The sequence below is a fragment of the Psittacula echo genome, assembly GCF_963264785.1.
Source record: "Psittacula echo genome assembly, chromosome: 3".
Lineage (NCBI taxonomy): Eukaryota > Metazoa > Chordata > Aves > Psittaciformes > Psittacidae > Psittacula > Psittacula echo.
The window spans coordinates 38,847,848-38,862,364 of record NC_137736.1 but is presented as its reverse complement, the minus strand read 5'-3'; the positions used below and the strand labels follow the sequence as shown (position 1 = coordinate 38,862,364).

The 14,517-nt window shown below is 39.6% G+C and overlaps 1 protein-coding gene across 1 annotated transcript in view; it reads left to right on the top strand.

Moving 5' to 3' along the window:
* Positions 1 to 14,517, top strand: part of SYTL5 (synaptotagmin like 5) — a gene marked incomplete at both ends in the record, with an annotated part of 55,265 nt that overhangs the window by 17,106 nt on the left and 23,642 nt on the right. Inside the window, 5 exon segments of the mRNA XM_080613516.1 lie at positions 3,379 to 3,491; positions 4,839 to 4,971; positions 6,554 to 6,679; positions 11,171 to 11,327; positions 12,912 to 13,041. Coding sequence (XP_080469642.1) covers positions 3,379 to 3,491; positions 4,839 to 4,971; positions 6,554 to 6,679; positions 11,171 to 11,327; positions 12,912 to 13,041 — 659 coding nt within the window.

Genomic DNA, 14,517 nt, shown 5'->3' with positions numbered 1-14,517 from the left:
ATGAAGGTTGAGGCCTCTTGACGTGTTTCATGTGACACTTGCAAAGGCTGGCTGTTGATGGCTGCTGGGTTGTGCCTTTTTGTGTGGATAACAGGCTTGGCTAGAAAGGTGAAGAACTTGACTAAAACAAGGCAATACTCCCTTTATTTGCTATGTTTTGAGCCACAGTTGAGGGGGTTGTCTATGTTTTACGTTAGATCTGGCTCTCTTGTTGAAGTCAGAGCAGAATGGCTGTGGGCATCCTGAGAATTGCCCTGCCAAGGAATTGGCACCTCAGTTTAGAATGTGGCTTTTATTACTGCTTAATAAGATCAGCCCGATGAAGAAGATGGACAGTTCAGTTTACCATCGTTAGCTGAATGTCATGGTTTAAGCCCAGTTGGCAACTCAGCCACGCAGCCACTTGCTCACTCCCGCCCCCACCCCCCACCCCCCCCCCCCCACTCCTGAAAGGATTGGAAGGAGAATTGAAAGAATGTAACTCCCACAGGTTGAGATAAGAACAATCCAGTAACTAAGGTATAACACAAATTACTACTGCTACCACCAATAATAATAATGATAAGGAAAATAACAAGGGAAAAGAATACAACCGCTCACCACCTGCCGACCGATACCCAGCCCAACCCGAGCAGTGATCTAACCCTTCTGGGTAACCGCCCCCAGTTTATATACTGGGCATGATGTGCTGTGGTACGGAATACCTCTTTGGCTAGTTTGGGTTAGGTGTCCTGTCTCTGCTTCCTCCCGGCTTCCCTTCCTCCCTGGCAGAGCATAAGATTCAGAAGGTCCTTGGTCAGAGTACACATTACTGAGCAGCAACTAAAAACATCGGTATTATCAGCACTGTTCCCAGGCTGAAAGTCAAAACCACAGTGCTGCCCCAGCTACTAAGAAGGAGAAAAATGACTGCTACTGCTGAACCCAGGACACTGAACCAGCACACAGTTCAACTCCATCAATGTAGTGGTTGTCCTTGCCCATTCAAGCCTGCTTTGGTCCCAGAGGGAAGAATAGAGACAGGTTCTTGCATGGGATAGAGTGAGGATGGAGAGAGGGAGAATGATGGTGAGTAATAAAGTTGTAGGTGAGCCATACCACAGTGGAGTGGAGGAGGAGAGGAAGGCGTTCTCCCAGGGATAGATGCTGGGGGAGGACCTGCTCCTTCCACCAACAGCACCACTGCTGATCCTTCCTTGTGCAGCGCAGCAGCCCTTCATCCTCATCTTTCCTTGCCTCCTCCCACAGCCACCCCAACCGTTCTTCTTCTGGCTGCAGCTCCTTTGATCTCTCCAGCCCCCATGACCCTCCTTGAGTCCTTGGTCTTGCTACTGCGGGTTGAATATCCACATCAGATTATAAAAGTTACCTACTGTAAAACAAGCTGATACACCAGTCTCAGCCACCATTCCACCCAGGGGGAGGTCCCCATAGTTCTTCTGATGCAGAGAGGTTTTCTTCCCCTCATCACTGTTCACATCTGGCCAGAAAATGTAGGAGCTGGCTCTCCAAGGACCCTGTGGCAGAGGGCTGCCCCTCCGTGAACCACAGCAGCGCAGATTGGTGGTACAGTTCAGGGATGGGTATGGAAATAATTGCAAGTTTTTGCTTGTAAAAGCCTGTAGCTTTGTGTGGGGCAGCCTCCAATGCCGCTGAAACCCTTGGCATAGGTCTCACCTTCATCATCAGATTGTCCGGAGCATGGAGAAGAGTGAAGGTTCTTGTCTGGATAAGGACCTGAGGAGTCCCCTGTCTGACCTTGACAGACAACATTTAAGCATTGCTGGTAAGATATTAGGGATTAATAAAATCTCTATCTACAGGGAAAACAGCACTTGTGGAGTTTTATGGTTGAACTTGGGAGTAACTGATGAATAAAATGAACAAACTGCAATTCATACTGCAGTGTGATGTGTCATTTATATTGCAGTGGGATATGATGGCATAGTCAAAGGTCTGAAGGGTTTCTGCATTGATATAAAGCATCAGACTTGCTGTAAAACTTGGTATAAAAATAACTGCACAGAAAAATGTGCTATAAATGAATTGTGAAAATACGCATTCAGAGAAAAACTGTTTTTCATACTACCCAGACTGTGCATAGTTTCTAATGCAATGAATCCTTTCCACTGCTCACGTCTAACAAAGGCAATTTAAAAATTCTGAGTGGAAATGTAGATTTTATTTTATGCCTTGCATAATGACAGACTGTTTGTGATGGTGAATTATAGGGGGGTTTGTCACTAGGAGTCTGCAACAAGAAGATAAGGCAGTAATCTTCTATTTCTGTGCTTATGGGCACATGTTTTGGATTCTTTTTTTATTATTTTTTTTTTAATGACTCATGCAAAGGTGCATGGTTCATTAACATCTTTGGAAGAGCTGATTATGTAAGGGTCTTTTTACCAATGGCAGGATCCTATTCTGTAATTTTAGTATTTTCTCAAGTAAGACTCTCCATTCAGGCATGACTCAAAAGTAATTTAATAGCAAAGATACTGATCAGTGCTCTAAATCCATCTGTAGTAATTTTCATGCCCAAGAGACTAGATGATTTCTTTTCTGTTATAGGTTTGAAAATAAGTTTTCTTATTGATCAGTAAGCAGGAACATGTCTGGAGCTAAATCAACTTTTAAGGTTTTGTGGGGGGTTTTGTTTGTTTATTTGCTTTTTATTTGAGTATTCATGATTAATAGCTTTTTGCAGGTAACTCTATGCAGGGAAGCAGTAGGAATAGTAACGTTTTATCATAATGAAACTAATTCGGGAAAAGGCTAAGAATCATCATAAAAATCGCCTGCAGAAAACAGCAATGCGAGTACAGGATTTCTTTGTTCCTAGTATAGGTACGAGAATTTGAAACCAGAGAACAATGCGCTGTCTAGAACAGTAGCAAAGACAAAGGTTCATTGCTCTGAACCTCTGACCTCTGCAGTGACCTGGATATAACCAGGCTGGGTCCATGAACTGCTGATTTGGCTGACAAGCTTTGTTGGGGGATCTTCTGCTTCCGTTCACTGGAAGTTGTTTCTACACTCCTGTTATTTTGAAGATACTGATAACTGTGAGGTTGAGTAGTTCTCTATCCAAAGGACTATGTTATCTATGGAAATCTGGTAAAAGTGGTTGAAACACTTTTTTGCCAAGTAAATTTAAATGTACTGAAAATTACTTTTCATTTGCTAAGCAAGATACTCTGCTACATGTCCAGCTAGCCCAAGCTTTGGAATCAACTTTTTATTCCTTATTTTGACCTGTGCAAATGTCCAGAGTGTGAGAGCATGAATGAATGATGACATAAGGGTTTAAGCAGTAGTTTTGGTTGGGCAAGTTTGTTAATGTGCATATGTTTGTCTTTTTTAATTTTCCCCATATAGACAGCTACGGATAGTGACAGGAGAATGGTTTTTTGAAGAAAGAGCAAAGCGCTTCAAGCAATCAAATCTTGGGACTGATGTTGTCAGACAGTCTATCTTACGCAAGTTCCCGGGTAGGGACCACAAGAGAAGCTCATGGTTTTAATGAATTCAAACCTTGTTTCCAGAGTGTTTAACTTGGATTTTATTCTTCATTGTTGAAGGTGTATATACATGTATATATGTATGTATTTAAATTTTGTAATTTCATATTTGGATATTACTGTGCAGTGATTTGTGAATGATTAATATATAGGAAAAGTATAATTGAATGAAGTAGTATTTGTGGAGATAGACAGCTGCTTAAAATTTTACTGCTGAAACAGGTGGACAATATTATTCAGCTGCAAAGGCATCAGCAGAGATTCCAAAAGCTCATTCTCAGTTCCTGCCAAGAAGTTTGGCTGTATGCAGAGATCTAAACCCAGACTTTTTTTTTTTTTTTTTTACATGGACTGTCTTATTTGTGATGGTGGTGTGTAAGAATTATTCCGTTTATCTTTTTCAACTCTGAGCAAGGTAGATAGATATTAACTCCCGTGCTGTGTGCTATAGCATGAGGTACATCCAGACTATTTAGTACTTCTCAGTTCTCACTTGACTTTCTTTTAGCCTAGATATCTCCAGTAAATTGCATGTGCACTTTCAGGTGCAGTAAACAGCCTGGCTGTTTGTGTACCATGTCTGTGAGCTGCTGTGGTACCTTGCATGGTAGCACAGGACCACTGGTTTAAGAAAAACTGTTTTTCCTGAATGCCGATGCTTCACTTTACTACACTCTACACACAGAAAGCATTATTTAGATAGTCTTTTTAAACACATAGCATTTATCACTTTCACTAGGAATGTGATGAGCATGGGCAGATTGTAGGGAGAGGGTCTAGTCTACTTCCATTCCTGGTGCAAATATATTTGCCATTTTTGCTAGGCAAAATACTGATCTTGCCAATATCAGCATGTTTCAGAAGCTATAATGAAGCTTGCCAAATTGGGTATTTTGTGATTTGTTACTCGATAGAAGCATTAAAAAATGTTTAAGCCATTTCCCTCACACCTTGCTCCTAGTTGAACAAGCATTTTGATTAGGAAAACATTCTTTCATTTACCACTAAAATTACTGTACACTGTAAAATGATATTTCAGGTCCTTTGTTTATTAAATGTTGTCAGTGATAAATTCAGAAGCGTAGTTCAACACAAGCGTTGATAATGAGAAACATTTCAAGCTACTTAAAGTCTTATTTTCTTTTAGTGAAAGGAAAAGTTAAAGAACCCTCAGAGTTGTTGTTTGTTGGAAGGGGTGTTAACGATATTTTATCATACGGTTTTATTTAGCATTGGAAAATTATTTTTTGTGTGTTGTTTCATATGTTCTGCCTTTTTTGTGCATTCACTTTTTTCTTCTTTCCCTGTCCACTGAAGATACAGTTTCCAGTAAGGATGAGGGAAGAATATTTAAAGATCAACCCCAAGAGAATGAAGAAAAGAGGCCAGATGTATCAGCCTCCTCCACAAATGGGCATAAATCAGTCTTCAGTGGACCTAGAAAGATAGGGTAAAGTCTTTTCTTTGGGAAACGGATAAATCAGATAACAGTTGTATATTGCTGAATGCATTTTCTTTTGAGTTTCTTCAGCATTCCATATCTGCCTCTAACTTTCCAGGGTTAGAAACAGCTTTCATTTAAAAGCATACTTACTATAATTAGACTGCTGTTTCCTAGGAAATGCAGCAGTAATTACTCTTCAACTATAAGGGTATCAGAAAAAAGGCTTCTGGATTTTTCTTGTTTATACTCTGAGCTAACAGAGTGTCTTTAAAGGCAGGTTTGCTCAAGAAGCAAATGCAAAATGTAGTATTCAGAGGGGCTGGTTTTTATGTATATTGGTTGGTTCTGCTCACAAGCCAAGTTTTCCTTTTGCTTCCGGCTGTGCAAATGCAGCCTAATAGTCAAGCAGTGCCCCTTTCTTGTGTGTGTGGCAGTAAATAAACAGATATGTTGCTGGTCATTTTGCAGTCTCTGTGATGTGTGTGGTCCCAGTTTGGCTGTGTCCTTAGAGGAGCACTTGGTTACTCTCAGGGGACATGGGCGGATGCACCAACTGTATGATTATAAGACTCTTCCATGGACACCCCCTTGCCATGGAGAAAGAGCTTGCATGCCCTTGTGAGGTTGGGAGCTATGCTGGTGGTGGCATATGCCTCTGGTAGGATCTCCCATGCTAGACAGGTCTCAACTGAAGGGTCAGACAAAGTGTGTCCATGGGCAGGATGGGCTCACTAGCCTTCAGTCAACCATCCTAGGAGAAGGACAACTCTAACTTCAAACCTGGGCAGATGGAGCTCGTTTAGCTCTGTAAGGCTATTCATCTAAGAGAAGGATACTCTAATCAAGCCTATGACCTGAGGACTTTGCTGTCATCGTCCCAGCTCGGTAGGCTGTGGCAGATAAACCTCAGGTGTAAAGGGTGGGGCCAGTTCCGCACACGCTATATGCCTCACCTAAAAAATCCGCTGTGCAGGCCAGAAGGGTTTACCCACACTTGCAAAGCCCTGTAGCGACAGGCGAGAGACGAAACGGCAGGTGATAAGGTGCACTGGAAGTCGCAGACCCAACCCTGCATGCAGGCGGTTCAGAACATTGGTCACTCCATAATGCTGTTGTCTCCTTTGAGAACACACGCAGAATTAGTCTCGAGGAGAAAAGACAACGTAGAAAGAATCGTGCCCTGCCTATACCACCCAAGGAGACCTTTCACTGTGCTTTTTGTAACCAGATTTGCCTATCCCACATTGGCCTTTTTAGTCATCAGCGCGCTTGTAGTAAGTGTGGGTAAAGCCCTTCCCAAATCTTCATTCGTGAAGTCAAGCCATGATGATGATGATGATGATGATTATAAGAGTGGTGTTTGGACGTAACTTGAGGCTATTGGGTGAATGGGAAGAAAAATCAGATGAAGAAATAGAAATAGGTTTGATAACCAGGTTTGGTGCTGTATTGACTCATACGCAGAGCTGTCTGTAGGTCAGGTAGATGAAATTAACAAAATGCGCACATCACAGTATTCCAGTCAGGCTGTTGTTTCCTGGGAACAACCTTACAAATTCTAAAATCTTTAATTCCATGTTTTCATCAGGAAGCTAATTAGAGCAGTTACCAAAGGAGAAATTACAAATGCCAAAGATGAAGGTGAAAGGAGCACAGGCTCGGAAGCTGAAACTCAAAGTCTGCCCAGTGGCAAGTCAACGCCTTGCTCTGAGAGGTGAGCAGCAGAAATCTGGTACAGCTCACACCGAGATTTGCTTAGTGGTGTGTGTCAGTCCTCTGTGTTATATTGTGTCTTTGAATGCTTGGCATTAATATTACCTGAGAAGCAGAGTTTGTTTAAAAAACCCAACAACAACAACAACAACAAAAAAAACCAAACCAAAACAAAACATCATAAAAATTATCTCCATCCATCTTGCTTTTCTTTCCTTGTGTTCAGCTGTGATTGGTGTCAGTACGTTGTTGTTTTTGCTTTCTGGTTTTAGTTGATAAGCTGTGTACAGGCTGCAGAACTGAGGCCTTTTGTTCCAAAGTTTTTCTTTGGTAATGATATGGTAATTGATTATAATTTATATTTTCTTCTTCAGAGGCTCTCTTTGCCCTTCTCTTTCCATGATTATCATCTCAGTTATCTCTAACAGAATTCCATTTATCATTCTTCTGGGCTTAGGAGATCTCTTATCATTTTTTTCTGGTAGCATTTTAAAAGGCCAGATGCAACATTCCTCTCATGTCCCACCTCCAAAACAAAGCCAAAAAATAGCTCTTTTTTTTTTTTTTTTTTTTTCCTTGTTCAGTTGGATAGTCTATGCTGGATGTAGACCAACATTATTTGCTTGGGTGCACATACCTGGAAATTTTACAATCTAGACTTAAAGTAATTTTCTGTTAATAAAAAAAGTCTATATGATCCTATTTTCTGTAAGATCCAATAGAAATTTCTGACTCTAAAACAGTGCTCTTGCAACACTCCAAATACGTATACAGAAACACAGGATATCAGGTAAAATGAACATCACAAAGTTTAATTCACATGCAAATGAGCCTTCTTTTTTAAGCAAGAACTTGCTTCTCTTTGTTACCTGCGATTCAAAAGCCCTATTGCTGGATGTTCGGCAACATGCCTAAAGTTGATGGTTTTAATCCTCTTGAAACTTTATAGTTTGATTTATTTTTTTGTTTTCAATGGATGCTGAAGCACTCACAAGCCAAATCAGCTTCAAAGCGAGTTTTCTTCTTTAATCCTTACACAGTTCACTAAGGTTTTTTTTTTCCTCCAAGATAACTAGGCTTTCTGTATCTAACCAGATTCATACCTGACTTTTATGGAACCAGTAGTATTTTTGCTGGTTTTCTAGATTTGTTTTGCTTTTCATGAGTGAAAGGTCTAAGAGAAAAGAGATCCGGTGTCTGTGCTGCAGAGCTAACACCAAATACAGCTGACACCAAACAAGATGACTTGGCTGGTATCAGCCCTTTAGGTTGATTTTTGGCCCTGAATGCATGTACAAGACAGGAATTTTCATCCTTCTACTAAGAAATATAAGCTGTTCCTCAATCCTTCCACAAACTAATATTTAGAAAGTGCCATATCAAAAAGTATTCCCTAGCAACACAGTTGGATTACTATGTACTTTGACACAGGGCACCTATTTGGCCAGGTGAGGATGAGATGACAGGCAACTCAACACCCCTAATTTAATAAATCCAGCACCCTGGCTGTGGGCAAAAGCTAGAAATTAATGCTTTATGTGAAAGACGAGCAAGGCAATAAAACATAAAGGCTATTTTTATAGACAATTTAATTCTATTTGTCCTTCTAAAAGTGTACACAGAGCTTATCTGAATTCTATTACCCCAGACAAAATTACTTTGCTTCATTTATGGTTAGCTGCACAAGAACTTTCTTGCAGTCTGGCACATCAAAGCAAGTAGCACAGATCTCCCACAAGCATCCTTGTCCTAATTCTGGAGAACTCTTAGAGAAAGTTACTTAATATTGCATAAACTTGTTTTAAAAGCAGCAGAACTGAGTAGTAATTATTAAAAATAACAGCAAAGCTTCCCAGGCCACCATCCATAACTGTTTTCAGCTTCAAATTAAAAGAATATAACAACATCCTATGACACTGTAGCTGTCCTAGATTTTTTAACTGCCCTCATCTTTTTAGCTGCATTGCCAAAATTGGTAGTAGTTTACCTATTAGCAAGGAAACTGAGAAAGAATTTTCATTCTTTCTAGAAATTTCTGTTTAAGGGAAGACAAACTGAGCTGAGAACAGGGAGTCCCAGGCCATAAGTTCATCTCTTCAACTGGTTTATTTTTAACTCCAAAAAAACTGTTTACTGATTTTGCAGCTGAATGAACTGAGATTCTAGGATACTTCTAGGAGAAACAGTATAGGAATTTCAGGCTTAGCTACACAGGCACACTACCTCATCGTACTGAGGTCTTGTATACTACCTGGAAATGCTTGGCATAGTTTTATAATGTGGGGTTTGGTTTTTTTTTTTCATCTACTTAAAATGCATACAAAATGTGTTGAACCTCTCTCTAAAAGCAGATTGAAATAAGGGGTAAGTACAAGAGAGATCTGTTTAACAGGTTTGATGTGCAGGGGCTCAGTTTGACTGATGATTCCTGCAGAACCCTTTGTAACATGTTTTCAAATCTTTTATCTCAGTCTACTCTTACTTCTGAACACTCCTATTGATTTATATTAGTTTACACAGTAGGGAAAAAAATAATCTGTAATAACAATTTTTGTAACAGGAAGTCATTGCAGTCCATCGGAAGGGAATGTCACGCAGTAAAAGTCAGGTTTTCAACCTTCTGGCTACTTTCCATACACTGGTAGGCTTGGAAATTAAGGTGTGTGCATTTAAGTCCAACAGCTTTGCTAAAATGCAGATGACAGCCAAGTAATCTTGATTTTATTTTGCAGCACCAAAACTGCATCTTTATGTAAATAAATAGGACTAAAATTCAGTCGCAGCACATTTAGTAGGATTTGTTGATCACTGTCTCAGCAAATTAAAAAGTAGCAGGGCATGTATATATACGAAGTGCACATGCAGAAGAGTGTGTTCATTATGTATTATCTAATGTCAATATACTGCTGAAATAGGACAGTAATTGTTAAAAAGTTACCATATGCTCACTAAAATACAAAATGATGGTTGCATAACATTTGTAGTCAGCCCTGGAGTTTGGGGCTTTTCCTTATATTCGTTGTTTTCAGTAACTCCACCAATGTGGATTCAGAGCCTATGCTTACTGCTTAATGTAGTGATTCAGGAGGTGTTGTGTTTCAGAGTGGTTTTTCTCAGTTCAACAACAGTTCTAATGAAAATTTCCATTGTGGTAGAGAAGATTTTTACTGCAGTTGCTCTAAACACGATGACAGCCTAAACCAAGTGAGGGTGAAATTCAGCTGTTGTCCAGCGCAGTGAAGATGCCTGCAAATCTGAAATACTGATTAAGCAAGCCTCTTTTGGCTGAAAATATACTGTCAGTTCCAAAAATTTTCTGCAGTAAATTTGCACTACTATTGTCCTCTGACACTGTATTTTCCATATGAATAGGGTACAATTCCTCCATCAATTCCTATTTACCAGTTTGGGTTTATTTTGAAGCAGTAAGTAGAACTGTACTCAAAACTGTTACAGTCTGGAAGACTTTTTGACGTTTCTGTGAATTGTGAAAAAAATTAAAAGTTTAAACTGATGCTTATGGAGAAAGAAGAGATCGGCTGAGATCTTGTATGTTTAATGCAAATTTCAAATGTAAAGAAAACTTGAATTGGAAATGTTTTAAATTGCATTGAAAAATATTTTTAAATGTATTCTGAAATACATTTCACTATCAAGAAGGTGCAGCAGCTTACCCTTTCTACACCTCCTCAATATTCACATTGAGTCAGTATTTTCTAATGGAAAATGTGCCATGGAAAATTTTCTGTTTATTGTGGTATTGAACAGCAGCTGTGTTCTGGTATACTGATCACAGATGTGGGGGTTTTTTTATCACTTTTACTAACAAATCTGGCAAAAAGGCTTGTCTAGCTTTCCTAGCTTTCCAAGCTGGTTGAAACAATTGACTTGGGTCAAGAGTCATTATTGCAATATAAGTATGACAGCGAACAAGTGTTTTTTTTAATGGAGAGGATGGAAAGCAGATAGCCAAGTATTTTAAACTTAATGGAGACATTGCTGGCATTAACATTGGCTGCAGAAAGTGGCCAGAACTGTCATGTCACCATGGTTTTACTTTAAACCAAGGAAGTGTTACACAAGTCATCACACCTACTGTTGGGGTGCGAATACATCCCAACACTGCAAAATGAACATAGAATGTTTTGGGTTGGAAAGGACCATAAGGTCATCTGGTTCTAACACCACTGTCATGGGCAGGGATACCTCCCAGAAGACCAGGTTGCTCAAGGCCCTGTCCAGCCTGACCCTGAACATTACCATGTTCATGGATGAATGCAGCTTCTGCAGCCTGGACAAAAGTCACTCACTTGGGCTTTTTCAGTTATGGTAGAAGTGCTGAAAGCTCTTGCATTACTTGTCACACAGTTCAGCTGGGGCAATGTTATTCTAGTAAACTGTTACCATGGTTGTTTTATTGCAGTGGTACACTAAATGGGTTGCTTTGGTTTGCTTAAAACAATAGCACTTTAATACCTTCTCTCCATCACAGAGGGAGTACTCTTTCACTGAACAGCAGTGATGCAGAGGCCACTGCAGGCCATATGAAAGGGGCTGTGGGTCCCATGACCAGAGGCAATGTTTCCATACCTTCCCTTCCGAGGTCTCCGGCACTCAGCATGCGCAGCATGACTGCAGATTATAGCAGGGTAAGTACATTGATGCAGAGCTGACACCAAACAAGATGACTTGGCTGGTATCAGCCCTTTTAGCTTGATTTTTAGCCTGGAAAGAACAAGCCTTAGAGAGATTTTGTTTATTCCTTAATTCTGCTGAGACCAGTGAAGTTCTTCACTAGAACAAAATGTGTCATGTCATATCAGTGATGGGGTTTTTGGTTTGGCAGACATTTTTCTTTTGTCTAAGAATTGCTGTTAATATCCAGCATTACATAATCAGTTACAGATTCTGAACTGAGAAGCAGAAAGATGGGAGTAAACATTTTGGCATTTCAGGGCCTTGAGTAAGTGTTGTGGATGCTAAGGATGTGACTTTAAACATGCAGAGTCCAGCATGTTCCACTACTTCTAAGGAAAACTTCGCAAGATCAGTACTTGCAGAAGATGAAACCGTACTGACTTGAGGTTCTTCTGGCTTTGGACACTGGGCTCTGCATAGTTTATGGCATAACACAAAATGTGTGCTCGAAGCTTTATCAAAATGGAAGGTGGGATTCCTCTTACCTGTTGTTAGGCCTCTTGGGATGTAGGTGGGCATGACTGAGCTAGCTGCCTTGGCTGTTCCATAATAAGCATCTAGCCAGAAGCCAGAAGCAGACACTCTCTTCGTTTCCAGATAGCCTGCCTCTTTGTCAAGCAGCTCCTCTGCCTTGCTGTGCACTGAGACATCCATCTCATTTCAGTCACCCCCCCTTAAGAAATCAGGATTAAACTAGCAAGTTATTCCAGTTGCCATGACTGAAGTGTAAAAGAAAAGTGAAATTTATAGTCAGAGTAATGTCTTTTACCACTGAAGTTTGGGAAAAAGTATGTAAGCATTTGATATCAGAGACCTATTGAATACATAAATACTTTTTTTTCTAACTTCCAAATATGTGGTCTAATATTTTGTCTTTCCTGGTAAAAAGTAAGTTAGCATATATGAAGGGCAGTTTTGGGAGCTGTAAATAAATTAATAGGTGTTTTATTTATATGCTTGCTGGTCCACAGGCTGACTTGACTTCAAGTGCATTAGATTTGGTTGAAAAAGGCCAATCCATTTGGTTTAGATGGAGTTATGTTGTTAGCTATTCCTTTACAGGAAGATAAAAAGCCATAATATCAAGCATATCAGTTTTACTTAGGGGGTTACACTGGCATAATTTAATTAGTTCAAATATATTTGGGTTTACTCTGAATAAAATTCTTATGCTGGTATAAAAAAATAATTAGTTTTTATATTTTCTTGCCTTTTTTTATTATTTTGATTTCCAAGCTAAGTAAAATTCTAATAAATTGGAGTGTTTCATTTCCCCCCTTTCACTCCTAATGCATTGCTCTGATTCTTCAGTTGCAAAATTAGAATGTAAGCGTGAAACATATCTTTGTGCAAATTTTATGCATGATCTGTGCTAAGCAAAGCACATTAGATTGTAATCTAAATACATTCAGTAATAGACTGAATGCTAAAGGAGCTTTAGAGTTCTGTGGGCTGATGGAAATGATGCTTTTAAGCTGATAGTGAATAAGCTTGCTTTTTGTATTTATGGGATGTGCATTTTTCTTATTGGTCAGGACATTGTCTTAGACAATGGAGTGATTATTCCAGCAAGTGAAAGTGTACCTGAAGATTTAGTAAAGAAGCGTGGTAGGAAAGCATCTGGAACACCTTCCATTGCCGTTTCTAGGGTGTCTTTGTCATCAGGCAAGTATTAAATCTTTTCCTTCTTTCTGCCAGCCTATATCATCAGGGGATTATTAAATTTCATAAACTTCTTCATATTCATTCTGAAAATTCTTCCATTTTCAAAGCAAGTTTATACCACTTAACAAGTTTTATATTTGAAAATACAGTATTCTTAATTCCAGTAATTTTGGCACAAAGTTAGTATTAGGTAAGTTATATGCTCTTAGAATTGTTACAAGATTTTGTTCGTAATTGGACATTGTTATATTATTCTCTATGTGGTTGACTCTGTGCATATACTACCTGTCTGCCATTACATTTCACACTCACTTTTCCCAGAAGCATATATGGAAAACAATGAGCTGTCAGAGAACAGTTCCCTTACAGACTTCATGTCCTTTTATTTTTATACGCGATGCACTGAGCCAGTCAATTCCTCTGTAATTTACCTCATTTCATTGGAGGCTGTTAAGTAAATGAGGCTTGCACAGGAAGGTGCTGCGAGACCCACTTTGCAACTGTGGGTGGAGATCCTCCTTTTCCTTTCTGAAATAGGAGGTAGGAAAGCCCTGACCTCTTCTGCTCCTCCCAGGTACTCGGTCAACTTCTTACATGGCTAACAGAGTTGGTTCAGATATACAAGTTTATCTCCAAAACACGATAGGGCTCACTTCATTTCACCTGAATTTAGCCCAAAGCAGAAACCTAGTGGTGTATCGCATAGAGCTAATTGAAGGACATAATGGTCTTCATCTTAGATTTTAGAACCTGAAAGATTCAGAGTTTATTTGAGAATATTGTATGGTGCAACTCCAGGCAGAGAAGTTACAGACTACTACTTCTTTAGGAAGTGAAAATTCTCTTGTTTCTGCTACCTTACAAAATAAAGACTTTCCTAGTAGAAAAGAATTGACCTCATGTTACCAAAGCAACTGGACACTGAGCAAAATTGCAGGCAACCTGGGAGATTCTTCATTGTCTCTTTGTTGGGGGATCTCAAAGGAAATTAAGCTCTGGAGATCTATAGCCCAGATAGAAGATTAACAGTTAAAAACTTTCCAGATTCCTACCTTCAGGGTCAATCTTTCTTTCACAGTATATTGAACAGTCACACAGAATATTTATATGCAGAGGACTAAGGTCTTTCTCCAAGACATCTTACATGTTTTATGCCTATAGAATGGCTAAGAGACCTGTAGGACTTAAAAGAAATTTGTGCAGGTCTCGAGGCTTGTTCACTGCCTCTTCACTTCTGCATGGGGAACATCAGTAATGGCAGAAGTACTTTCTATGTCCATCCCTAGTTGCTTAATTTTGAAGCAGACACTGGGGAGAGTTTGGTGGTGGTGGAGATGTGATAATCACCATGAACACTTGGACTGTAAATCTGGCAATGTTCCAGGCTGATAGGCCTACCAGAGAAAGTAAAAAACTTGATCTGTAATATCCACAGGAGGCAATTACAGCAGACATATACTGCAGGAGAAAAATTAT